The sequence below is a fragment of the Pezoporus wallicus genome, unplaced genomic scaffold (genome assembly GCF_028554395.1).
Source record: "Pezoporus wallicus isolate ANWC-B61680 ecotype Strahan unplaced genomic scaffold, APGP_CSIRO_Pwel_v1 contig_8333, whole genome shotgun sequence".
Classification (NCBI taxonomy): domain Eukaryota; kingdom Metazoa; phylum Chordata; class Aves; order Psittaciformes; family Psittacidae; genus Pezoporus; species Pezoporus wallicus.
This window is the reverse complement of record NW_026637037.1, coordinates 1143381-1167875: the sequence shown is the minus strand read 5'-3', so window position 1 is coordinate 1167875 and position 24495 is coordinate 1143381. Positions and strand designations below refer to the sequence as shown.

General features: G+C 39.0%; 1 protein-coding gene across 3 annotated transcripts in view; it reads left to right on the top strand.

The window, feature by feature from the left end:
* Positions 1-23840, top strand: part of ARHGAP29 (Rho GTPase activating protein 29) — a 53043-nt gene extending 29203 nt beyond the window's left edge. The window contains exons 6-25 of one of the 3 annotated variants that reach the window (XM_057402752.1): positions 4793-4889; positions 5224-5296; positions 9051-9111; positions 9593-9730; positions 10004-10068; positions 10531-10641; positions 10768-10848; positions 11131-11319; positions 11564-11701; positions 12999-13189; positions 14881-15047; positions 15579-15707; positions 15865-15960; positions 17353-17516; positions 17740-17928; positions 18078-18215; positions 19496-19728; positions 20502-20808; positions 20979-21087; positions 22017-23840. In XM_057402752.1, the coding sequence (XP_057258735.1) occupies positions 4793-4889; positions 5224-5296; positions 9051-9111; positions 9593-9730; positions 10004-10068; positions 10531-10641; positions 10768-10848; positions 11131-11319; positions 11564-11701; positions 12999-13189; positions 14881-15047; positions 15579-15707; positions 15865-15960; positions 17353-17516; positions 17740-17928; positions 18078-18215; positions 19496-19728; positions 20502-20808; positions 20979-21087; positions 22017-22918 (3578 nt within the window). In that variant the 3' untranslated portion in view covers positions 22919-23840. Of the gene's footprint in view, positions 1-4792; positions 4890-5223; positions 5297-9050; positions 9112-9592; positions 9731-10003; positions 10069-10530; positions 10642-10767; positions 10849-11130; positions 11320-11563; positions 11702-12998; positions 13190-14880; positions 15048-15578; positions 15708-15864; positions 15964-17352; positions 17517-17739; positions 17929-18077; positions 18216-19495; positions 19729-20501; positions 20809-20978; positions 21088-22016 lie in introns of all 3 variants that reach the window. The other 2 variants (XM_057402753.1, XM_057402750.1) reach the window with 2 other exon arrangements.
* Positions 23841-24495: the final 655 nt, after the last annotated feature.

The window sequence follows — 24495 nt, the reverse complement described above, 5'->3', positions numbered from 1 at the left end:
TGTTAAATAAACAGGAAGCTACAAGAATATGAGGAGCTGGTAGGATAGAACCAGTATCCTTTTTCCTCTGTGTTCCCAGGCATGTTAATGTGACATTATGAAAGAAGTTCATGTGACTCATCTGTTTCTTGTCATTGGAGGGCAGAACTATAAAAAGACGTGGAAGCAGTCTGTATCTGTAGTCACATTTATGACTAGGAAGAAGATTAACCTGGCATGGAAAATTTCTGATGTTTATTTAGGAGAGGATGAAATAGAAACAAGCTGGGATTTACACATGATTTCTTCCTTTCCTTCTCCCCCTTCAGAAATAGAAGTGTAACTGGCTTAGGTTCTAGAAAGACCTTTTTGAATCTTTGCATAATGCCAGGGTTTCAAATCTAGTTTGTATTTGGTACTTCCCATAGAGGCAAATAGCCATTTGAACAAATGACTGCTTTTGCTCTTCGTGAAATCAGTTCCAGTAACTTTGGAACCAGCAACTCTGGCTTTTAAATGAGAAGTTGCACTGTGATTTCAAGGGAATGGCCAGTGCAGACAGACTACCCCTTTAAATTACTGCAAGTGGGAATATTTTTGAATGCTAGTAAAAATCAGGGTGCCTGTGCCCCTCCTTCAAGCCTCCCAGCCATTCCTCTGGTCCTTCAGTGGCAATGATCTCAGTGTGTTGCTTGTTCTGCTTTGGATGTCTAATGCTATTCCTTTCTAACAGATTGAAGGAAAAACTAGCTATAGCATGTTATCTTAATCTTGCCACAGAGAATGATGCTTGGCAGAACAGATAGTATCATAGTTTTACTATTTTATACTGAAGTTTCAGGAAAGTGTAGGCAAAAACCCCCTTTGATGTCTCTGAATCTTGAACATGGTTCATCGGGCATCTTTGCTTGGACTCTACTACTTATACGTGCTTACTCGGGTACTTTGTGATGAGTGCCTTTTAAATGTCACCTTGCTTGATCTGGAAGAATTGAGACTGACCGAAGCATCTTGCTTGCAACCTGTTTAGAATCCTATTTCTGGAAGACACCTCCCAGCCTGGCCCACCATCATACTCGTGGTTGTTATTTTCCCACTTAGTGTCTTCAGATCGTTGGTAGCTCCAGAGTACATGGTTCTGATACCATGCTGGATTCAAGTTTGTACTGTTCTTTTGCTCTAAATTGCACCTTTTGACTTAACTGGATCACTAGAATTGATGCAGTTTCCTGGTAAAGTTGAAAATTGCACTTGCAGATATTACCATTTTGGGTATGGTTTTTTTGTTCTAATTGCTCTGCCTCAAAACTAAATACCTCTGTCAAGGTGAAGTGACTTCAATGTTGTTGGTGTATCCGTGATGTAAATTCAGAGAAAAATATGTTGTGGAGGGAGTAGGAAAGAGTTCCTCAAACTTACTGGCATTCAGTTGAAGCTGGGGAGGCTGCCAGACTTGGTGGTAAAAAAAGGAGAAAAGCAGTGCCTGTACAGCCTGCTGATCCTCTCTAGCTGCAAATGCTCTTCTTCTGCCTCTTACCAGTCTGCATACAACTGCTCTTCACTCACATTCCTCCCACCATGTTTTTAATACACACTTTTAAAGATGAGAGGTAGTAACAAGAAGTATTCCAAGTCTTTGCTTTGGGAGAAGGTGTGGGTTTTTTGGTCATGGTTGGCTTCTTTCTTTGCTTGGGTGGTGGTTTTGGTTTTGAAATAGTTCAGAAAGGTTCTCGGTAGCATTTTTAGGAGTTTAATACAGAAAACTGATTGCAAAGGTATTCAGTTCCAGTAAGTCAGTCAGTTGCTTACTGGTTAAAAGTCAGCTAGTAAAGTATATGGATTCCTATCTAAGGAAGTAGATGGCGGTGTTACCATATACGTCTGCTAGGTCTGAGAAAATTGACCTGAAGAGAGTAAATCCTGAAGGCTGGTGTAGTTCAGACTTACCCAGGCTTTGCTCTGCCAGTCTTGCACGTGCGCATGGGGAGGGGGAAGCAGAAGGCAAGCAAACTCCTGCAGACTCCATCTGCTGTGGCTGTGTCCCCTGGCTGTCCTGGGCTGTGCTGTGTTGATTTGATTGGAAGGGAACAAGACAGCATCAGAGAAGCTTGCGTGCTGTGGTCACTGTGAGCTAAGCTTCACATTTCAAAGGCCCTGGTTCCACTTTGGTCCTGACAGGTGACACCCTCTTCATGGTTTCAGAAGCATTGCTTAAGTGTCCTTAGACACTGCTTCAGTTTCTGGTATTCTGGCTTTCAAAACTTCCATGGCTGTTGCTGGCTCCCCAGCCTGTTCTGTGCTTGAATCAGAAAGCTTTTGGATGGTATAGAGAGTTTTGCAGTGTCTCGTAGCATTTTGATGAGGTTGCCAAAGTCGCCTCAGTTTGAAGACAGTTTTGCTAGCTTTGGAAACAGAGATCCACTTTAATGCAAGCTAGGCTTGCATTTCACATACTGGAGTCCAAAGTTTAATATATTGCTATAATATGATTTCTTTTTTTAAAGTTAATTATATGCCATCTGAAGTCTTACTTGAAAGTGTTGTTAAGTTGAATACTTGCTTTGGAATCTGTAGAACTATAGACAGATAGCTGTCATTTCCAGACATGGAAAGATTACTAAAGTTCATTGTTGTCAGTGGCTATTGTGTGCAGTCAGGATGTCCTGGGGAAAGAGAGTGCATGGTTTAAAGTTGATGTTAAGTACATCAGCATTCCAGTGGTAGTAAGCTGGAAGAAAGCTGCTTGTATTCCACTATTTACTGACAGCTTGCACTAACCTTGTAGGCAAAAGTGGCAATTTTGAAGAAACTTCAGATGAATTATTCCATTTGTGATGGATCCTGAAAAGGAAGGATTTCTCTAGTATTTAAAGTATAAAGCTTAATACAACTCTTCCTGGAACAGGAAGGCAGAGCGAAACAGACAGCATTTCTTTAGGGCTGTCTATATTCGTGTCTCATTAGCAAAGTGAAAGAAGTGCTCTTTTCTCTGAAGACACCCCAGCTGATGGATGTAAGAGTGTTTCAGTGGTAAGTGCTTTGAATCTATAGACAGGTTTTGCAGGGATCTTTTAATTTTGAAATAGTTTGTGTTTCATGTTGGCACCCCAGTTGTTTTTCTAGTCATTAGTGGCTTGTAATCTATAGATCTCATAGTAACTGTTGTTGCTTAATGATTTGGAATGCAAAGCTTGGGCTCAGAAGCAGGGTTATCTCTGGAAAGCTGAGGTTTTCCATTAAGCTGAATTAACAAAAATAAAGAAATCCACTGCCGTTTAAGAAGTGTGTGTGTATAATAAAACTCCACAGATTTTATATATAATCCGTGGAGCTTTATTGAGCCTTACTTCACAAAGGTGCCAGAGGCATTTTTTAACGTAATTACAAAGTGTAGAAGAAGGAAGAGGTAGAAAAAGCCTTAATTAAGGAGTGAACTGTGGTGACAGACTGTTAATTTTTGTTTATAGTATATGGCTGGTTTTGGCTGTAGGTTATTACAACACATTGTTCCAGCTCTGCAAGTAATGGTGCAAATAGCCCATGAGAGTGCCCATATTTCTGTAATAGCATTATATAGAAGTAGTTGTTATTAAAGTGTTGATCAGGAATGCTGCATAAAAATGGATGCAGCTGTGTTAATTTACTGGTTAAAAACTTTTCCTTTCACAGAGGAAGTCTAATGGGGGAGCAGATTACTGTACTTTCTTTGTTTGTTACCCATTAGTGTTTAGGCACCTGGCAGGAAGTTTGGATACTTTTAAATATTAAAGTCTGTTACTTTAATTTGCTAAGAAAATGAGCATAGAATGGGCAACATTGGAAGATGATGTAATTTTTGATATTTGTAAAAGTCATTATGGTCCATTCTTTCTGTATTTGTACTTTAAATGTAAATAAATCGACATTGCCACAGGTCCTGCAGAAAGCGATGAATCAGAGTGAACAGCTCATGTGAAACTGTCTGTTCTTGCAACGTCAGATTATGAACTTGCATCCAGAGGGCTTAGCTTCAGCTTAAAGGGGTCTCCTTGACAAAATAATAAATAATTCCCTATGTGACTTCTCTACAGAAATAATTCACACTTGGCAATGATCAAGGAGTTAAGTTGAAAATGCATAAAACTGGTTGTGCTTTTTGTCTTGTCTTCTCCTTCCTCCCTTCTCCTCTTCATCCAGTTAATAGAAACTCTGGACAAATTGCTTGTCTTCTCAGTATTCCAGTTTGGCATGAAAGCTTTCAATGGGGAGAACTCGGGGACTTTTGCCAGACTACAGAGCTAATAGTTAAAGGGTTTTGCTATGGACAGTACATCTAGATAGCTTTCTATTTGGCTGTATTCAAGTCAGAAATCAAATGTCCTGGATGCAACAGGATCACATGCAGTTGAGGGTGTGTGCACCTCCATGAACTACTGCTCGTGTTCTGAATGTTGGAATTTCTACCCAGAAAAGAAGCAGGTTTTCAAATACGTGACTGCATTTGTGAACTGCTCTGTGGTGTGGCTTTGGCTGGTAAATGAGTGTGGGTTTTCTCTTCCCCTTACATTCCCATACAAAGCTGCTGCTTAAGTAGGAAGCTATAGGAAGTGGAAGAGGAATCTGATTTCATTGTGGGAAGCATCTGGATTGTGTTAATTTCTTTCCTCTCATGTTTACTTTCTTACTAATCTTCTGTAAAACTGTGTTTTGTCAGTTGTTCAGGACAGTGTAATGTTGCGTGTTCATGTGTATAAGATCTGTCTTTAGGCCTAGTAAACTTGCTTGCTTGACCCCACCTCTCACTCTTGGGTTGTCATTTTTTTTTTCTCCTAAGCGGTGAACTTCAAAGAAGTTAACGAAGAGAACAAGAGAGAGCTCTTCAGTGAAATATTTTCTTCCATTGAAACATTGGCATTCACCTTTGGAAACGTGTAAGTTGGAATCCAGAAGGAGTTTTTCAAGAGGTTAGCAGAGCTGAATCAAATGAAGACTAAACAGCAATCCAAACTCTAGTTTATCAGTTAATAGTTGTCCAAAAGAAAGCGAACTTAAATGAACCACATGAGAACAATTTTACTGCTTTTTTGGGGTATTTGGGTTTGGTTTGGTGGTTGATTCTTGAAAAGGTAAATGGTGATGGTCTAGAGATTGCAGGGAATATAAGGCTAAAAATTGTTTGCAGCCATTTTGAAGGCTGTTAGGAACAGTTTTTGTTCTCAGTGAGGTAAAGTAATGAAATAACACAAGTCTTTGTTTTTCTGGCAGTATTTCAGACTTCCTTATGGGAGATGTAGACAATGGCTCGTCACTGGGACTTCCTGTATCTCGGAGAAGTCGGGTAAGCTAAACACGTTCTCTTGGAGTGTGGACTGATAGCTTTTAAAGGAGGTTTTCATTTCCACTAAAACTGTTTATCCCTGTTTAGGGCTGGGACACTTGGAGTCATCTGAGTGTTAAAACAAGATTAAACCCATGATGCATTCAATGTTTCAAATACTTGAATGTATTCTCAGGTTTAAATGCCAGTGATGACTCACCAGGGCTAGCACTCAAATGTGTAAATAACAACCTGCTGTAGTTGTATTTTAGTTTTAAATGAGTTAAGTGAAAGAACTGAATACTTAAAAGTAAGATACTTAAATGATTTGCATGCTGGAGTAGTTAGAGTAGACCTGTTAGACCTAGAAGTTAAGGGTTTAATGACCTCTCTTTGGCTTTTGAAGACTAATATTCATAACAAAACAACCTTTTCTTCTTCCAGAGCCCAGTTTGTGCTTCAGCGATTAACTAATAGAGCTGAAATAGCACTGCCAATTTATAGGTTATCAAAGAAAAACAGTAGCTTTTTAAACTCGCCTTTAACTGCTTTAAAAAAGAGATTAAAAAGTGCTTTGTACCAATTCTGTTCTGAATTTCTGTGTATCCAGAAGCAGACTTTCAAGTAAATCAAGTCAAATGAAAACTTCCATGCAAGGGAAGTGCAGTTGATAATTGGTATATGTGACAAGCTGAGTTTATGGGGGTTTTAAAAGGCTTTTTAAAACATACTTAAAGTTTAGCATTCCCTCACACAGGATTGATCATAGCAATGCTGTGCAGCTGCAGCTGAGAATAGTCTTTAACTTTCCACTATGGTTGATAACACATATGAGAAAGATGATCACAGAAATTCTTGGGTAGCTGCTAGAAAACTCATCTTCATGAACAATATGGAGAGGAAGGAGGCTACCTGGAAAACTGGTTCCAGCAGACTTGGAATCAGAGGGTTAGGTTGCTGATAGAAAGTACGAAATAAAGTATAGAAGCCTGCATCTCATGTAAATGAAATGAGATTATTTGAACAAGTACTACTGCAGCTCATTGGGTCAACAGCAGGAGGAAGGTGCTGAATTTGCCAACATTTTAATCTTGTAGTGGCTTTGCAATGCAATAAAGTGCTCCTGTGGAGGGAGATGGTCTCATGTATTGTATTGCAAAGTGAATGCATGGCTAAAGCATCACCCTTCTGAACACTGGGGTGGGGGAAGACCAAGGGGAGATTAGAATACAGTGAAATGAAGAAGGAATTCTGTTCTAGATGCTCCAGAAGTCACCGGCTTGTATTTAAAAGCACCTTTTTGTATCATCATTCGCTTTTCCTAATGTGGAAGGGAACAATCACAAATGTTAGAGCAGGTAGAATAATATGGTTTGATTTCTCAGGAATCTGTCTTAGATTTAAGTGCATTACGGCAAAGCAGATAAATGCAGATGTAACAGATGAAGCATTTCACTTTGATTTGCAGTTCAGAGAGCAATTTGGAGGCCAACTAGGAGTTTGAGTGTCAGGAGGAGTTAAATGCAAACTATTTAGCTGTATCAACTGTTCCTGTAGATGTGTGCATTCAGTAGTTGAACATAGCAGCTAGCTGTATCTTTTAAGGTTCGAGAATAGCATTTTGGTAGAATTCAACATGTAAATACTGTGAAGGCTAATTAATGGGAGAGATTTTAATTGCTTGTTATATTAGGGACCTCCCTACCTAAGCTGTTGAGGATAGGATTGCTCTGAGCTGGGTAGGGGGAGGCTGATCTTGCTTGTCTTGACTGCAGGGGAGTCTACATTCTTTAGACATTCCGCTTGGATGCTTAAGTTAAATGATATGTATACCCCCTCTTAGCAAATGTAATAGTTCTCATTTTAGCCCTTGTACTACAACCAGGACAAGGTGGAAGCAAAGATATTTTTTAATTAAAACCAGAAGAGCTTTAGAATACATTGGAAGAGATGAGACAGGCATGTGTGACCTCTCATTACTGAACAAGCTATTTGAATGCTATTTGATGCTCTGTAGATCTGAGAGCGTAATAAAGGGGAAGGATGAAGGTTTTAAAATGCATGCAGATGTCTGCCTCTTTCAGACATTACCCAGAGAGTTCTTGAGTAATGGGGGAGAAAAGACCCAAGAGACTGGTTTGAGAAGTTAAATCTACACAGTAATCGGATGCTTGAGGGGGCAAGCTGTGTGGGTCAGGTTCTCATAAGGTGTAGTACAAAGTGGTTATCCGCGTGCTTGCTTTTAAAACGTAGTGTTACGTATTTGAAGTGGGGTGAAAGTGGATGGATGAATGAGCATTGATTAACGGCCCTGTCTAGAAGTGTGCCTGAATTGCTGGAAGGGGTGAATTCTGCTTGGGACTGAAATGATTTGGGTCTTACAGAATGGAAAATAGTTTTTAGAAACATGATTTCTAAGTGCCTCCTGAGTTAACACAAAGCATGGGTTTTTTCCCTCTTATTTGTTCTCCCTGAACTTTATGCTACTTTAAAATCTACTTGAAGACAGTAATATCTTGTATCCAAATCAGAACTAAATCTGGGAATGTCCAGGCTTTTTGTGCAACTGAATATTGACCCATCTCTAAAGTCAGATTTGATTTCTTTTTAACCATTTGGTTGATAGCTTTACATGGAAAAGGGCCTCATGAAAAGGTGCTTCCATTTTACCAAACCTCTCTTTTATTAGACAGCGATTGTACTAGTGTTCCACTTTCTTAGGAATGGAGCTGTTCTTTAGTTTAATCCTGCACAATGTAATTGGGGATTAATACTTTTCATGGTTTGGTATATGGAAAAGCTGCTTTTGCTGTGAAGTAAACAATGATCGAGGGATTTTTGTGTGCTTTATGTTCGGTTTCCTTTTACATTTCAAATAAACGTAGAAGAACTATTGCCTTCTTGATTCTGTGCTTTAAGTCTGAAAGTAAAATGGCATCAAAGTCTAAAATGGAAACAAGCTGTTCTTGTAAAGTTTAAGGCCACTTTGCAGCTATTTCTTGGCCTGTGTCTTCTGTGTGCTCTCTGCTTCTGAGTTTTTGAAAGTAATTTATTTAAAATTATGTAGGGTTTTGGTTTTCTTTGGGTTTTTGTTTTTAAAGGGGTTGTGGTTACTAGTTAAACTTGTTCCTTTAAATCTGTTCAGTGGTGTGCTCTACAGCACAGTCCTGCAAATAGTTCACCTTCCACAGTTAAAGGGGTAGCAAAACACGACGTGAGCACAAAGGTAGGGATGAAATCTTGTGCTAAATACCTTTTATTATTGGATTAAATCCTGTCAGGTTGTTCTGGTTGTCAGGGCTTCATTAGCAAGTGTTACCAGTCAGCTGTTGTGCCTACAGTGCACAGGAGGAGAAAGTTCCGACTTCGTTCCCTTGAGGAAGAAAGGCAGGATTCTAAAGGCTTGCAGAATGGTGTCTGTTAAGTGTACATGGCATGAGGTCTGCAAAATGCTTTTTCAAAAGATAGGTAGGGATCTAAGAAAAGCTGGAGCTCACTTCAATATCAGCCCATTTTGTTAAACAGTTGCCTCTTTCATCTCGGCCTCTCAAAACTGTTGATTTAAAGGTATAGAATGATTCCTTGATATTTATTATGCCTCAGTCAACAGCTTGGAAGGTTATTGTGCCTTAGATTGAGAGGGAGTTACAGTACAGCTTGTTGCGTTATCTGCATTAAAAAAGAAAGGGGCAGATGATGCCATTTCTCTTGTTAGCCTGTCAGTTCAGTGAGAGCTTCCCTTCACTAACTTAATGCTTTGTTTCTTGTACACCAGTCTTTCGAGAATCTTTCTGTGGAATCTGGGGGTTCACTGCATGAAAGGGATGATATTCAAGGTAGGCCATTCATTTAATATTAATAAACAACATTCTGTGTGCCTATCTGTGTCTTGATCTTCTAAAATGTTGTAAGTTGCTTGGTCATTTTTTTTTTTTTTTTTACACCTCTGCTACCATTAAAACTTCACTGTAAAAAACTTGCTGTAGCAGGGGTTTTCTGCTTTTGTGAGTAACCAACTTGGGCTGCTTTTTGGGGGTGTTGGAAGAACCAGGGCCTGAAGCACTTGTGTATGTCAGCATGTGATCAGTGGCTCACTTTCTTTAAGAAAGTTATGCTGACCATATGACTACTACAGATAGAACAAATTAAAGGGTCATAGTATTTTAAAACCTCTGTCAGTCCTGTTTAGAGTCAACTAGCATTAAAGACCAGCTCCAGGTCAGAGCTGCTTAAGCGTTCACAGTTGGCTAATACTGGCTTTGCTCTCAGCATGTGGTAATGTCTAAAATTCACTTGTGTCGGATGCTTTATTTTCAGGACATCTTCGAGCAGAGGAGGTTGACAGCATGCTCCTGAGAAATGACAGCGGAATCGAATCAGCTCTGTCATATGCTAAGGCATGGTCAAAATATACCAAGGATGTAGTCGCATGGGTAGAAAAAAAGCTGAGCTTGGGTGAGTGGCTCTTTCTGGCATTTAATCAGCTTTGTCATGATGAAATTCAATCTGTTGTCAGGCCTCTGTGCTGCAGACTGTCAATAATGTGATTTCTAAATTAGGAGCTGTTCTGCTGAAGTGGGCAGAACAATCATGCATTTCCTGTAATTAAAAGCCTGCAACAAAGTGAAGGTGGTCCCCTCTATAGCCTTTTACAGAGAGAATGTAGCAAGCATTTAGCATGTGGTGCAACTGTTAGCGTGAACAGTAATTATGCATTTTGTTTTACAGAAGTGGAGTGTGCTAAAAACTTAGCAAAAATGGCTGAAACTGCTAAAGCTCTTGTTGGACACCAGGTGAGTACATCTTAGGACCTGATTTTAAAGTCTTTAATACCTCTTGGATGCCTTGCCCAAATGTGAAACTTTTTAAGTGGATACAGAATTGATTTCTTCTGTAAATCACTGGTTTAAAAAATCTGCTGTATTTTATGTGTTCCTATCTGCTATGGAAATTTGGATATATACATTTATTTTTGTTGAAAACGCAGACCTTATACTTTTCACAACAGACTTTTCTCTGTTTAGTATCCCATATGCTTTGTCATTTGGGATTGTAGGCTTTTAAGTGTTTTCCTTGTAAAATTAAGTGTAGCTGAGAAATGAGTCATTTTCTACATCCATACCTAACTCTGTATGCAAGATATAAATTCTTTCCGAAATTTAGGTGAAAGTGTAGGTCAATTATGCAGACATTTAGAACATCAGCATGCTTCTACCTCACCTAGACCATTAATGTTGTGTTGTGTGTAATTTTAGGATTACATGCCATTCCAATCAATATTCATTACTGCTTTTCAAAATGATATTGAGAACAATCAGCTTTGGCAACAAACAGCTGCTGCTCTCCAGTCTAACAAATTTGTGCAGGTAAGCTTAAAAGAAACAGACCAAGGTATTCTTAGGTTTTAAAAAAGCTTTGTATAGCACAGATGATTCAAAAGAACAGACTTGGCTGAAAGTCCTTGACATATTCTATTAATGTTTCCTATCTAGCCTGTTCTTGGAAGGAAAAATGAGTTGGACAGACAAAGGAAAGATATCAAGGAGCTTTGGCAGCGAGAACAGAAAAAAATGGTTGGTATTTCTTTCCTCTCTAACAGTGTTCGAAGGTAAAAGTCTTCAAAAAGGATGAAACTTTCAAACTAGGCTGTTATACACTGAAATTCATATGTTGAATCTATAGAGCTTATTGGATGTGGCATGTAACTCAGTTTCATGACATACTTGTAAGAGTTTATCTTTCTATGACTATGTACTTTGAATTGCCATGTACAGACCTCTTTAAGCATCACATTAAATAAAGGGGAAATTAAAACAATTCATTCTTTTGCTTTTTTCCTTTGTTATATTTTGCAGCAAGAGCTGGAAGCTGCTGTAAGGAAAGCAAAGTCATTATATACACAGCGTCAAGATGAGTATGAAAAGGCCAAATCCTGCACTGCTCGTGCTGAGGAGGAACAGCTTAGCTCAAGTGGAAGCTTTGTGAAAGATTTCAGCAAGCAACTGGAAAAAAAACGAAGGCTGGAAGAGGAAGCTCTTCAAAAAGTAAGAAGTTTTGTTCCTTGCTTCTTATATTAAGGCTGTGCTGGTTTTAATCATGCTTTTCCAATGGGAGGATTTGAGCCAGTGTTCTGTTCATAATGCTTAATTTTAGTGACGCTATGCTCTTCTGGGCTTTTATCCTAAATGGGGCTTTCCAATTACAAGCATCTTGTGTGTGGGTTTTTAATTTTGCTTCTAGTATCAAGGTGTGTAGTCTATCAATCCTTTCTACTTGTGTTCCCTCTAGGCTGAAGAGGCCAATGAACACTATAAAACAAGCATGGCAGAGGTTGAAGAGAAAAGGAATTATTTGGAAAGCTTTAAAAGTGATGTCTTAACACAGCTTCGGGAGCTGATTTACCAGTGTGATCTGACTCTTAAAGCTGTAAGCATGCTTTTGAAAATATGTTTGGCACAGAGATATTATTAAGACTAAGAGAAGGTCCTATCTGCAGTGTTAACTGCTTAAAATAGAAAGCTTTCAAAGGACAGAGGTCAAGCCAATAGATAAAGAAGGAAAACTTTTAATATGTTTGTGGTGTGCTCTTTCTGTTAAGAGTTGAAAGAGGCAAAGGTGTTTGCACATGTCATGAATACTTCTGGGGTTTTTATGAGCTGTTGCCTTGCAAGAACCGTGACTACTCGATTTGTGTAAAACCTCTCTAAGAATATTGATGGCAGTAGCATCACTCTCCTGTTGCTTAAGAGTACAGCTCCTATTCCCATTATTTTCATCAGTGCATTAGCAAAGATGTTTGGCTGAAGTACAGAACGGACATTAACACGCTGCAGCGTGGAGCCTGCTAATCTTGATGACAGTTCAGTTACTACAGGATTCATTGCGCCTAACTTAATGTGTTAATTTAATGCACGTAAATAAGCAAAGAAAATCATCAAGCCAGTATATGTACATATGCAGTTTTTAAGGAAGCTTTAAGAGTGCTTTATACCAATAGATGTGTACTTTTTTAGATGAGACAAAGACAATGTAGTGCTGAGGGGGGAAATGGAAAACACCGTACACATAGCATACTCCCCAAGCAACCCAAAAAACAACCCATGGGTAGAAAGATTGGACAAATTTGATAGTTCAAGTATATTTAAATTGCAAACAACTTTGCAACCCCAAAGCTGAAGAAGCAGCCGTGTATGCCCCTTTCCCTGGTCTCTGCATTGTGGTGAAGTATTTTAGAGGGTTTATGTCATTTAACAAAGTGTTCAGTTAACCTGTTCTGTTGGGACAGAGTTTGGTTCCTTTCTTGTCTTGAGGTGATATGGACCTCATCTGGGTTTGGAACTCCCAACCACTTCATCACTGTAGTGGTGACTAAAATTTCCCCCAGAGCATGAAAAATCCTTTTTTGGTAGGAGAAATCCTTGCTCAACCTTGAATCCTTGTTCAGTCCAAAGTGGGAGACCCCTGGAACTGCCTTTGCTGCCTGGAGTGTTCAGTAACCCAGAGAGAAGAGGAATACCAGTATCTATACTACACATGAAGCTTTTGCAGTTGTTTGAGGAATCTTGCACAAAATCCACCCCTACAACTGTTACTATTTTCTAGATTTTATCTACTCCTACTGTTGAAATGATTCCCTGTTGGGATATGAATTTGGGTGGACAAATGTACAAGTGAAATGTGTATTAAATGATCTACAATATTAAAGTGTTTTTTCTCCCAACAGGCAACAGTTAATCTGTTCCAGCTGCAGCATGCTCAGGTTGTATCTCTTCCAGTTAACTGCCAGTCCCTCTGTGAAAGTGCCAAACTCTATGACCCTGGTCAGCAGTATTCGGAGTATGTGAAGAGTTTGCCAAAGGAAGGTATTCCTATTGAACGAGGCTCTTTTGAAACCCAGAGTTCCCAGGTTGATGGGTAAGTCCCAAACTACAAGTGGTATTTGCTTGGGTTAGAATTAAATGCTAAGCACGTGTGTGCAACAGTTGGTTTTGGAGGAACTAAATGAACCCTGGTGTTCTACCGTGCTTTACCATTCTTTACTCCTTTGACTTATCTTTTGGCAGATTATATATATTTTATATATTTATATATATATGTATAAAAAAATCATATATAATGGTGGCATAAAACCTGACTTCACATTCCAAAGTAGAATGTCATTTTGTGTAATAAGACTTCCTAAGACATTGGCAATTGTGCAAGAATTGACTTATTGTAATATAGATACTGGTTAATATGAAAAATGTACATTTTAGTGTGGTGTGGCAGGAGGATTTGATAATCACTTTAAGAAGCCTGAGGAGGTAGTTTCCCTATGCTGCAGCCCTTACTGTTACATACCTTCTTTCACATTGTTTACATTTGGCAACTTCTTGGCAGGAAGTGGTGCTTGATTTTTGTCTCATGCTATGTGACTAAAAAAAAGCTCCAAGTCCACATGTCCCTGTGTTAGAGATTGCTTTTTTTCCAGCCTGTGTGAAATGGGACTTTTAATGTTAACCCATTAAAGATCCAGCTAATGTGGAAGTAAAGACTACAAGACAAAATGGACAACCCCTCTGTGTCAGGGGTGTGCCAAATGCTTTTGCACCTTTAACTTGTTGTAAAACAGTCTTCTTGGCACTAAAGCACCAGAATATCCATTCCAATCTTCGTGTTTCACAGTTGTACAGGAAAGTGTCGTCATCGTCTTTCAAAAGGAAGCTAAATACAAAAAAACTTAAGCTTGAGTCAGACTTCTACCAACAAAAGCCAGGAAATTCAAAGTTAAAGCTGAGATTCTTGGTTCTTGTCTGTAAATTTCCTGCCTTTTAAGACTGATTTAGGTTATACTCATGAACTCTGACTGAGGGGGATTTAACTGTGCAGCTCCCTGAGGAGAAACTGATGAGCATGAAATTTCAAACTCTTTGTGTGCTCTCCCAGCTATTTACTGCTAAGGATTTATAGGAGTGTGATTTTTCTCCTCTCTCCTGCCTTTTGTTTTCCTTGATGTGGCCTTATGATTCTTCATGGACTTGAAGTGATCACTGTTATTGCTTAGGCCTGCATTGATTTAAGAGACAGTAGCTTGGACAAATGCAAACTTGAATGTTTTTAAGTCTTTCTTTTGTTCAGCTGGTTAGGGTAGAACTGGTTAAAGAACAGCTTCCTAACTGCTGCATTTGGCTAGCAGACTCTTTTGTCCGCAGGGTGCTTCAGCATTTTACATTACTTACCATTAACGCTTTTTGTCCCTATCTTGACAGCAGATTTTATAAGCTCTCTGCCAGCTTCAACACATTTTCCATACTTCATAAAGCACAGCATTTTAACCCCAGTATGTTTATAGGCGAATGGTCCTCATGGCTGCCCAGAGAAACTTCTGGAGGGAATAGGAGCAGAATGCAATAGCCTCTGAATTATTCTGATATTTAGATGTACAGATTTGCTTGGTTTTGTCTTTTTCAAGTCCAGTTTGTGGTTTTTTTTTGAGTTACATCCATGTATGTTCACAAGCAGTAATTAAATGAAGTCTTTTTAGCGCCCAGGGGTGAAAAACAAAGTACATTGCTTCTCATTTAATTATATCTTACTCTTCAAAATTATTCTTTTTCTTTCTGAAGGGTTTTTAATAAGCAATCAAGCAACAGTGTCCATACGTCCCATGGTAACTTATCTCAGTGTTCAGGAGACTTTCCTGCTCAGACATTAGATGATGTGGGAAGCCCTGTTTATCATCCTTCACAAAAGATTGGAGAGAAGAGATCTTCCAGCAGCACAGATATGCAAGGTAGTTCTGTATTTCATCTGGAGTTCAGTCTTTAAACAGAAAATACTAGTCTTGTGTATTTGGTGTCTCACTGTCAGAAGTGAAGCACTGAGAAGCGGGTAAAAAAGGTATTTTAAAGTTCGAAGCCTATAAAAGCAGTTCTGTATTTGAGTGTAAGGACAAATGGAATACTGCCTGTATGTCTAGATTCTTTGACAAGAAAGGTGAGATGCAATTCAAACAGCAAGTACTGTCAAGCTCAATGTACTAAATCACTTTGATTAACTTTAGCAATTCAGAATCCATAGGGGGTTGTTTGAAGTACTGTGATTTCAGGTCTTACAGAAGCCCAAGTGTCAAATTTCTGAATTAATTTTCTTGCATCCTGAGGCTTTAGAGTAAATATCCTGTAGTTTGTTTTCTGTCACTCTATTGGTCGTTCGTGTAACTTTTGCAGCATTTTCCTATTTTCAATATAATCATAGTCTTTAAATAAAAAATTATGTAATTTTGTCCTTGACACTTGGAATTTGTGCATTTTCTTTTCAAAAGCAATACGAGGACCACCACCATTCAGATCGTGGTCGGTTGGCAACCAGAGTGGAGGAATGTGCAGTGACTCTGAAAGTGCAGGGGGAAGCAGTGAGTCACGATCCATGGATTCTCCATCTGCTAGCCCAGGTACAGCTATACTCACTGCTGCCCTCATTTGAAGTCTTTTCTTTGGGTTGTTTGACATTAATGAAGACAGTGCTAGCTTAGCAAGTGTTGGATAGAGCCTGTAATGAAAGTTGGAACTGATACTTACAGCTTCCCGAATATGTTTTTCATCTGCTAGGGGATTTTAAAAGACGACTTCCCCGAACACCTTCCACTGGTACTATGTCATCTGCAGATGATCTTGATGAAAGAGAGCCGCCATCTCCTTCAGACTGTGGTAATGTTGTTTCCATACCTGAAGTCCCTAGAAGATGCTTTTAGTTGTAGAGTGTGGCTTTTCTTTTTAATGTGCTTGAGAGAAAAGTCCATTAACAAGGCTCTGATTGCCAACTTTTCAATACAGTGTGCAGCCAGTTGAGGTTGAGAGCTGAAGAATAATGTTCAGGTCATCTTAATGAAGTGGTGCAGAATTGTCTTTGTACATTTAGATTGACTATATGAGTAGCCTTTGAACATTTTTAGTGTCTTCACCCTCCTGAGGTAAACATAAATGATCCACTCACCATTCCCTCCAGACATTTGTATTTAAAATCAGCCACATGGCACTGCATTATGTAAGATCCCTTCTAAACAGATACAGAGATATGGTAACTGGCAAACTGGAAAAAAGGAGATCCAAATGTTTAGGGTAATAACTTGGATTTTACCCTTTTCCACTTAGATAAGCAAGTTTGGTAATGTCTGTCCCAGATTGACCAGACCATTTCGAATTTTCACATGAATTTTGCCTATACAAAGACAATGTTGCCACAGGTACTAAAACCTGAATAACTGGATTATCAGCAATAGTTCTACAGGATGTCTGCAGTACTTATAAATAGCTCTGGAATGTTCGTGGCACTTGCTCAGTAAAGCCTTCAGGAAATTCTTTGGTTAGTCCTTATTTCCTAAATGTATACTTTGCCTTCTAGGAATCAGCCTGTGGTTAACAGTGCTAATTTAGATCCAGGTTTAAGACATGGCAACGTGTAATGAATGTAAAATTCCACTTGGAGTGGAATTGTTTAATCGATACTTGAGTTTTTCAGAAGCTTTCTGGGCAATTAACTGTATGTGTTAAGTTTTTATCTGTAAAACAAAGGATTTTGGTTCACGGAGTTGCCTTTTAAGTAAACTGCTTGAAAAAAATGGGTCACAAAAAGCATCAGTTGCTGTTTTCAATGTTCTCTAGATTTCTGTTTTGGAATTCTCTAGAAAATATTTTGATGTTAAGTACTTCAGAAACACTACAGGCCAGCACTAACATCATCTTTCACCCTCTAGTCCAGGGCTTTGAAATACACAGGATGAAACTTTCATTAATAGCTGCCTGAGCAGCAGAGCAGTTGGAATTAAATGTCCTAATATTTAGTTGCCATTAACACAGGAGAAGGTTGAAATACCTAACGATAAGAACTTCCTGTTTGATTCCACTTTAATGTAAGATGATCTGACAGTTAATGTGTCTGTGATGTAAACTCTAACATTGTTTTGCTTCCTTGTGATTGAAATGTTTCTGATAACTTTGATAGTTGCTGTTATTTAGAATTCTGTCTAAAAATCAGAATTAAATATGTTATCTCAGTAGTAGATATTAGAATGACTGTAACAGAGAAATTCTCTCCAGGTTTAAATGATATGACATCTGAAACTGCAAATTCCCCAGGACCTTTTAGAAATGCCAATATGTCCAAAGCAGCACAAACACACAAACTCCGGAAGCTGAGAGCTCCATCTAAATGCAGAGAATGTGACAGCTTAGTGGTATTTCATGGAGCTGAATGTGAGGAGGTAAGTTGGAAAGCTTGGGATTTATGTAAAGTCAGGAGGTTTGGAAACTTGCATTAGTTTTCCATATAAAATAAGTACAGTAACTGTGGCTCATAGAATCATCGTGAACTGTGAGTGAAAGCACCACAGATTAATAAATCTTTGCTCACATATGGGGTGACAGAGAAATTTCTTACGGTGTTAGATTGCATCAGACCATGTGCTTTTTTTTCCTCCCTTGTAGTGCTCACTCGCATGCCATAAAAAGTGTTTAGAGACTTTAGCTATTCAATGTGGGCACAAAAAACTTCATGGAAGGCTTCACTTGTTTGGAGTGGAATTTGCCCAAGCTGCTAAAAACATTCCTGATGGCATTCCTTTCATCATCAAAAAGTGTACCTCAGAAATTGAAAGCAGAGCTCTGAATGTCAAGGTATGCTCAAGTTTGGTTATGGAATTTCAGTACCAACAATCTTTAAAATGGAAATCTCTTAAGATATTAATGCTGTATTGTTTGTATCATCAGTATTTTACACTGGCCTTTCAAATTAAAACAGAGTTGTGCTGGTCTCTTAATTTCAGGGCATTTATCGTGTGAATGGAGCCAAATCAAGAGTTGAAAAGCTTTGTCAAGCTTTTGAAAATGGCAAGGATTTGGTCGAACTCTCAGAACTCTACGCACATGATATCAGCAATGTTCTCAAGCTGTATCTTCGCCAGGTATGCACCTGAGAGGTCAGATGGAAATCCAAAGTAGTGTAGCACATCAGTACAAGGCGGGGGCGGGGGGGGGGGAACAGCCTTTCTAGTAGTCCTGCAGCAGAAGTTTGAGTGTTTTGTACATTTGCAGTAGGCTGCTTTATTTTCCCATGGAGCCTGTGACAGAGGCAAGGAAAGCTGCTTGTATTACAATTCCACATGGGGATAATGTCTCTTGAAGTACTAGTACTATATGCAGAACATGCATTTGATTATACACTGTAGTGAAGCTTTGATTTCTAAAATGTTCCTAGTTACTGAATTAGCCTGTCTTACATGAAGCTTAAAACATTCCCATATTCCCATCACGCAGATGATGCTAATATATTCCTGTTTATATATACTACCAGATTTCATTAGGCAATCATAATGGTCATGATTCTGTGTTCATTAAGGAGGGGTTATCCGTCTTTTTCTTTCAAAATCGAGCTTCAAAGCTTTGTGATGGAGTTTTCTAGAACAGTTTTAGTCCGTATCTGAAAGAATGAAGCTGTGATATTGCCCAGTGAAGTTCCTGAGTCTTTGTGAAAACTTGTTAACCCTGAAAGGACTAATCCTTAGCTGCATGGTCCTGTCCTCTTCTTTACACTGCCTGGCAGAGATGAACATCCCAGTCCTATGATCATCATCATTAAGTGCTTTTAAAAATTTGCAAAAGATGCACTCTGCCTACTTAAGTCAAAAGGTTGCATATTAGATGCATGAGACTGTGCTACCAGTCTGAGGCACTGGGCTGTATTTTAAATAGGGATCATAACTTAAGATTATTAGTATTCATTTTCATACTGAGAGAATACTTAACATTCATTTTAAATTGTGCTTTATGTGTCCTGAAATCCAATTTTGAATAATGGATTATGGACCAAATTTGATACCACATGTAATATGTTATCAAAGACTGAAAAAGGTATATAACTGCTCTATTATTGTATTTGTGCATATGCAGCGTAGCACTCTCCCTCACAGCAATCACTTCCCTGAAGTCTGTACCTGTACTGATAAATGCTCAGTCTTGAAGTCATTGCAGAAAAGAGCTAGCAAAAGCCATCTGAAGGAGATGTAGGGAGGAGTGGTTTTGTTGACTGGGATTGGATTTGACAAACTGTGGTTTGAGCTAATGGAGGATTAAACAATGTCATCATCTAAGAAAAGGTGCTAGACCAGACAAAGGTGAAGGAAAAAAGGAAGGAAACAAGTTACAGTTCAGACATGAGTATGCTTCTGAAATGTTCGTTCTTCAGCTTCCAGAACCCTTGATTTTGTTTCGGCTTTACAATGAGTTCATTGGACTTGCAAAAGAAAGCCAGAATGTAAATGAGGAACTGGATGCTAAACAAGCTAGCCCCAAATCAAAAAAAAGACAGTCCATCTGTATTGAGTTGAATAGGATCATCATTAAAATTAAAGATCTTCTGAAACAACTGCCTGTACCAAACTATAACACTCTTCAGTACCTTATTGGACATCTTCACAGGTGAGAGAAGACTTTAAATGAAAACTGATATTGAAAAATAAACTGTTCTGTGCTGTGTACTAGGAAACTCTTGTATTCTTCTGATGGCTGTAAAGGAAGTAGCCATGTACGCCCTAGAAGATGTTGTTCTGTTGCTGTTTTGTTTTCCAATGTAATGAATGCTCAGATGAAAGAATAATATAAAATTGAAAGAAAGGAGGGAAAGAGCTGAGCTCCATTATTCTTGATTCTCTGCTAGCACTGGAGTCAGCAATTAGTACCTAGTAGCAGCTACAGGGACCTAGGTATGATTTCAATCAGGATATGACCCAGGTGGGGCAGTGATTTGGTGTTTATTAACAGAAAATTAGAATTTGTATCATGTCTGTTAACCACCATTCTGCAGTTACATTTCACTTCACACGATGATGTGTGATGGGAATGTACCAAGTTGGTGACTGCCAATAAAAATAGGTAATATTGGGCTACAGCTGTGTTATTGCTTAGGACAAAAGAGATATTCTTTTCCCCAACTACAGCAATGCCAAATAGCCACAAATAACATTAACCAAATGGGCCAGAAAACACCCATTTAGCACCAATGGAAAACATTTAATCTAAGCTGCTGTTAAATGTAGTCTTCAATGATTCTACCTGCCTACCCAATCCACCTTCAGTATTTGTCTTCCATTCTCTTATGTCTAAAGATAATATTTTAATACCCAAAATATTTCTGTAGTAGTAAAACTCTAACTCTTGGGGTTTTGGTGGGGTTATTTTCCCTCTTTGTGCAGGGTTACAGAACAGTGTGATGAAAATAAAATGTCAGCCAGCAACCTTGGCATAATATTTGGCCCAACTCTGATCAGGCCACGTCAAACGGATGCTACAGTTTCTTTGTCATCACTCGTGGATTACCCTTATCAAGCCCGGGTAGTGGAGCTGCTCATAACATACTATGAAAAGATATTTGACGTTTCATTGAAACCACTTCTGAACATATCTCAGCTTGAAGAAATTGGCCTTATGGAAAGAGTTGCTTTATCAGCAGAAGAGAGGGAGCCACAGCAGCAGACGAAGTCGTTTGTTGCTGTAAAGGAAGTGAGTGATGTTTCTTGTGCTGCTGCTATGTCACTTGCGCCATCTTAACTTCTATGACAAATGCTGCAGCATTTCAGAGCCTGTTTCTATTAAATCTATGTGGTTTTGTTTTTTTTTGTTAAGGAGTGCCTTTCCTCCTCATTTACTTCTGCTCTGACTTTTGTTAACAGCGTATTCTGATCACTCCAAGTGAAAGCAGAGCTTCAGAAACAGCTGCATTGTTTTTGGAATCAAACAATAGCAAGAATACAAAAGAACAAGTAGATACATCTGTAACTGGTTAGTGTGCTTTTATTTAATCTTGGGGTGGGTGAATAGGCAGCCATTGATGCATTAGATGATAGTACATGCAGCTCTTCAATTTCGACAGAAGCAAGTGATAAAATGTGCTTTATCACTGCTTGATATACTGTTTACCTTCTGTAAGAGCAACAGACTTAAAGCTTTCTAAAGGCTTTTAAGAAACCTGTGTTTATAGAATCAGAGCTTGAAGTATTTGGTAAGAGTTAGTTTCTCCCTTTAACAAAATAAAAAGGAAATCATGCAGTGACTGTGGATTTCTGAAATCCACTAAGATTCTGCAAACCAATATCCAGCCGTCAACATGTTTTGACTGTTGTTTTCCCTCAGAACATGTATCATTGCCACTCACAAGAACTAAACTAGAAGGCGCTGGGAATAATTTTCTGACAGAATCATCAGCTGCCAGCATTTTAGATGTTGGCTTTTCTTGAGCAGAAATGTTAAGTTTGCTAACCTAACCAGTCTTCTATAAGATATTTTCCTGTTTATTTGCTACAGTGGCTTGTTTTAATGTAGGTATGATTTCATCCACTTTATTTAGGAGTAACTATACATGATCCCTTTTAATTATACTGACTTTCAGCTGGTGCTACCAGTTCAGTCATGAATAGCTCAACTTTCCAAAACATTAAACCTGAAAATCCTCAGGGATGGGAAAGCATCAGTCAAAAGAGTGTAGTGTCTTTTTGCGTGTTTTCTCCTTTGTCTTCCTTGTACATCTGTACAGTATGTTTTACTGCTGCTGAAATGCTGACATTTGGTTAGATACTCCTAGTATATATATGAGGTATACCTGAAAACCAGCTGTTGAGGGATCATTAGTAAAGTTCATAGTCTGTTGGCAAGTCTTGCTGACTGTTCTTTGTGATGCAAAGATCTAGTCACATCTATTTGTGTGTTTCTAGGTGATGCTGTGAGTCCAGCTTCAGAGAGAGACGGTGATTCATTTGTTCCTCTAGGTGAGGACAGCTCTAAAGCTAACTTACTTCCTGGAAAACCTACCCGTCAGATTACCAAAGTTCCATTGCGGGTTTCAAGGACAAAGCCAGCTACTCGGCCTCTGAGCCTACCTGTAGACCGAATACTTCCTCCTTGTGTTTTGAATGAGAGAAATTCACAAAATGCAGGAGCAGTAAGTCCAGACAAGCTTGGCAGGAGCCCAACTATTGAAGAAGTTTCAGAGGTGAAGGCACTCCCTGCTGCTAATACCTGCTGCAGGCTTCCTTGTTATGACACTCAGATGCTGCGCAAAACTTGGGACAAGCAATATAAACAGTATGATATCACAGCAAGGACAGCAATGATTGTGACTAATGTGCCCCAGGAGAACCGAGCACTTGAGAGAGGAACTGCAGGTGCTTTGTCTTCATCATGCACCACCGATAACAATTCAGCCAATGCCATTCTTCTTAGTAAGCCATATTCTGTTTCAGCTGGGTCAGGAAGGACAGCAACAGAAGGAAATAGTGCTGATGCCAATCCTCTTACTACCTTCAGGGCACCAAGAACATTGCAGCCACCCCCAGGCACATTTTATAAACCACCCTCTAACAAATCAAAACAAAATGGAGAGGGTCCTTTTGCTAAAGCTTGTGCACTAGCCAGTGCTAGCTCTGTGCTTCACCAGGATAATACTGTGAAACTGGCTAGGAGCTATGCACTTCCATCAGGTGATCCTGAACAAACCACAAATAAACAAGGAACTAACTCAGAGGATACTCACCCCACAGATCTGAAGCCTACTTACCAGAGACTAAGACCAAAAAGGATCCAAGAACTGGAACACAGGGAAGCTCATTTTGTATAGGGTGCAAATTCTTGTTGGACTGGACGCAATTTGGTGTTGCCAGTGGAGGCTTCCCTATGCCCCTTTATCCTTTATCTTCCCTTGAGAATCCCACTTTTGTGCCATATTGGAGTTATTTTTATATATGCAGCATTTTTAAGGGGGGGGGGGAGGGCTGGGGAATTGTGAAGGAGGCAAGTCAAACTTTGTAATTCACTAGCTTTTCATACAGTTTAATGCATTCCCAGTCTTAAATACAGAGAATGGGCTCACTGAATAAGACATTGAGCTTCATTTTTTTTTCATGAGCCATTTTTCATAATAGATGTTATAATAAAAATGGAAGGTTTAATGTTCATTGTCTAAGCATAAACCAAAGCTTGTGCTTTGCTCTGTAAAAGCATTTGTTCAGTTTTCTAATCTGTGCAATTAAAGCTTTGCTCCTGAACACTTATGTACTGGCCAGCATGGCCCATAATGATGTATCATATGTGTATATTTTAGGCAGACATAGTTATCTGTTGCCAGTTTTCTATGTTGTCACTTTAATATTTGGGGTTTTTTTTGTACAGAAGGATGCACTTACTGAGCTTTACTAGTCAGAAGCAGCAATCAATCCACATTCTTGTATAGCTTAGCAAGTGGGGCGGATATGCACAGCCTGTTTCATTTGGATGCCCTTCTGGAGAAACTAGCAGTTGCAGTGGTGCTGTTTCTTTCCCAGGTGAATGAAAAGTCAGTGATATGCTTGCTATAGATCAGTTTCACTACTTACTGTGTAACTGAAATGAAGAGCATTGTTTCCAAGTTTCAGTGAAAGAGCTGGAAATAACCAAAAATCTGCATTAGTAGGTGCATCTAACGGTTTTCACTTTGTATTAAATGGTTTTTATGTGTACACTGTTATATTTGCTTTAAAATATATTAACTTGTTAACATTTCAGTGACTCTATGGTTTCTATATCTGGATTTCTTCTAACTTATTAAAATACAGACATGTGGCCTTTGCAATAGTATAGTTCTCTGCTGCATCTGTCTTCCAGGGATGGGGGTGGCATGCTTTTCTTAATGAGATTGCAATTAGCTTAACCCTTGCTTACGTACTATAGAGTACAGATATTTTAGCATGGTACTTTCTACTGATACAGGAACCAAGAAGCTCAGAGGACAGGAAAAGCAAACCATCAGTTTTCTGGTTTTACAACAGAAATATACTGGACTTTGCTACTCCATTCCCTTTGCCCTTCTTCCCAAAATACCCCAGATAAAATCCCACACTGCATTCTGTAGATGTAATCTGACTTTAGTTTCCACAACAAAAGATGATACACTCAGAGCTGAACTTCTGGTTCCTTGTCACACTTCCATAAAAACATGACTTGCACTCTTGGCAAAGGCCATGCTAGGAGCAATTTCTTTGCCTTGTACTACAGAAAAGCCAAAGATGCCAGATGCTGCTGCCTGCCCGGACTGGTATTGCAAGTTGCACAGTGAGAGGAAGCATAAAGGCTTCTTGATGTAGATGGGTGTTTGTTCCACTCTGAAAATGGGGAGAGGAGGGAACACCACAAAACTGGTTAAAAAGCTGAAATAGTATT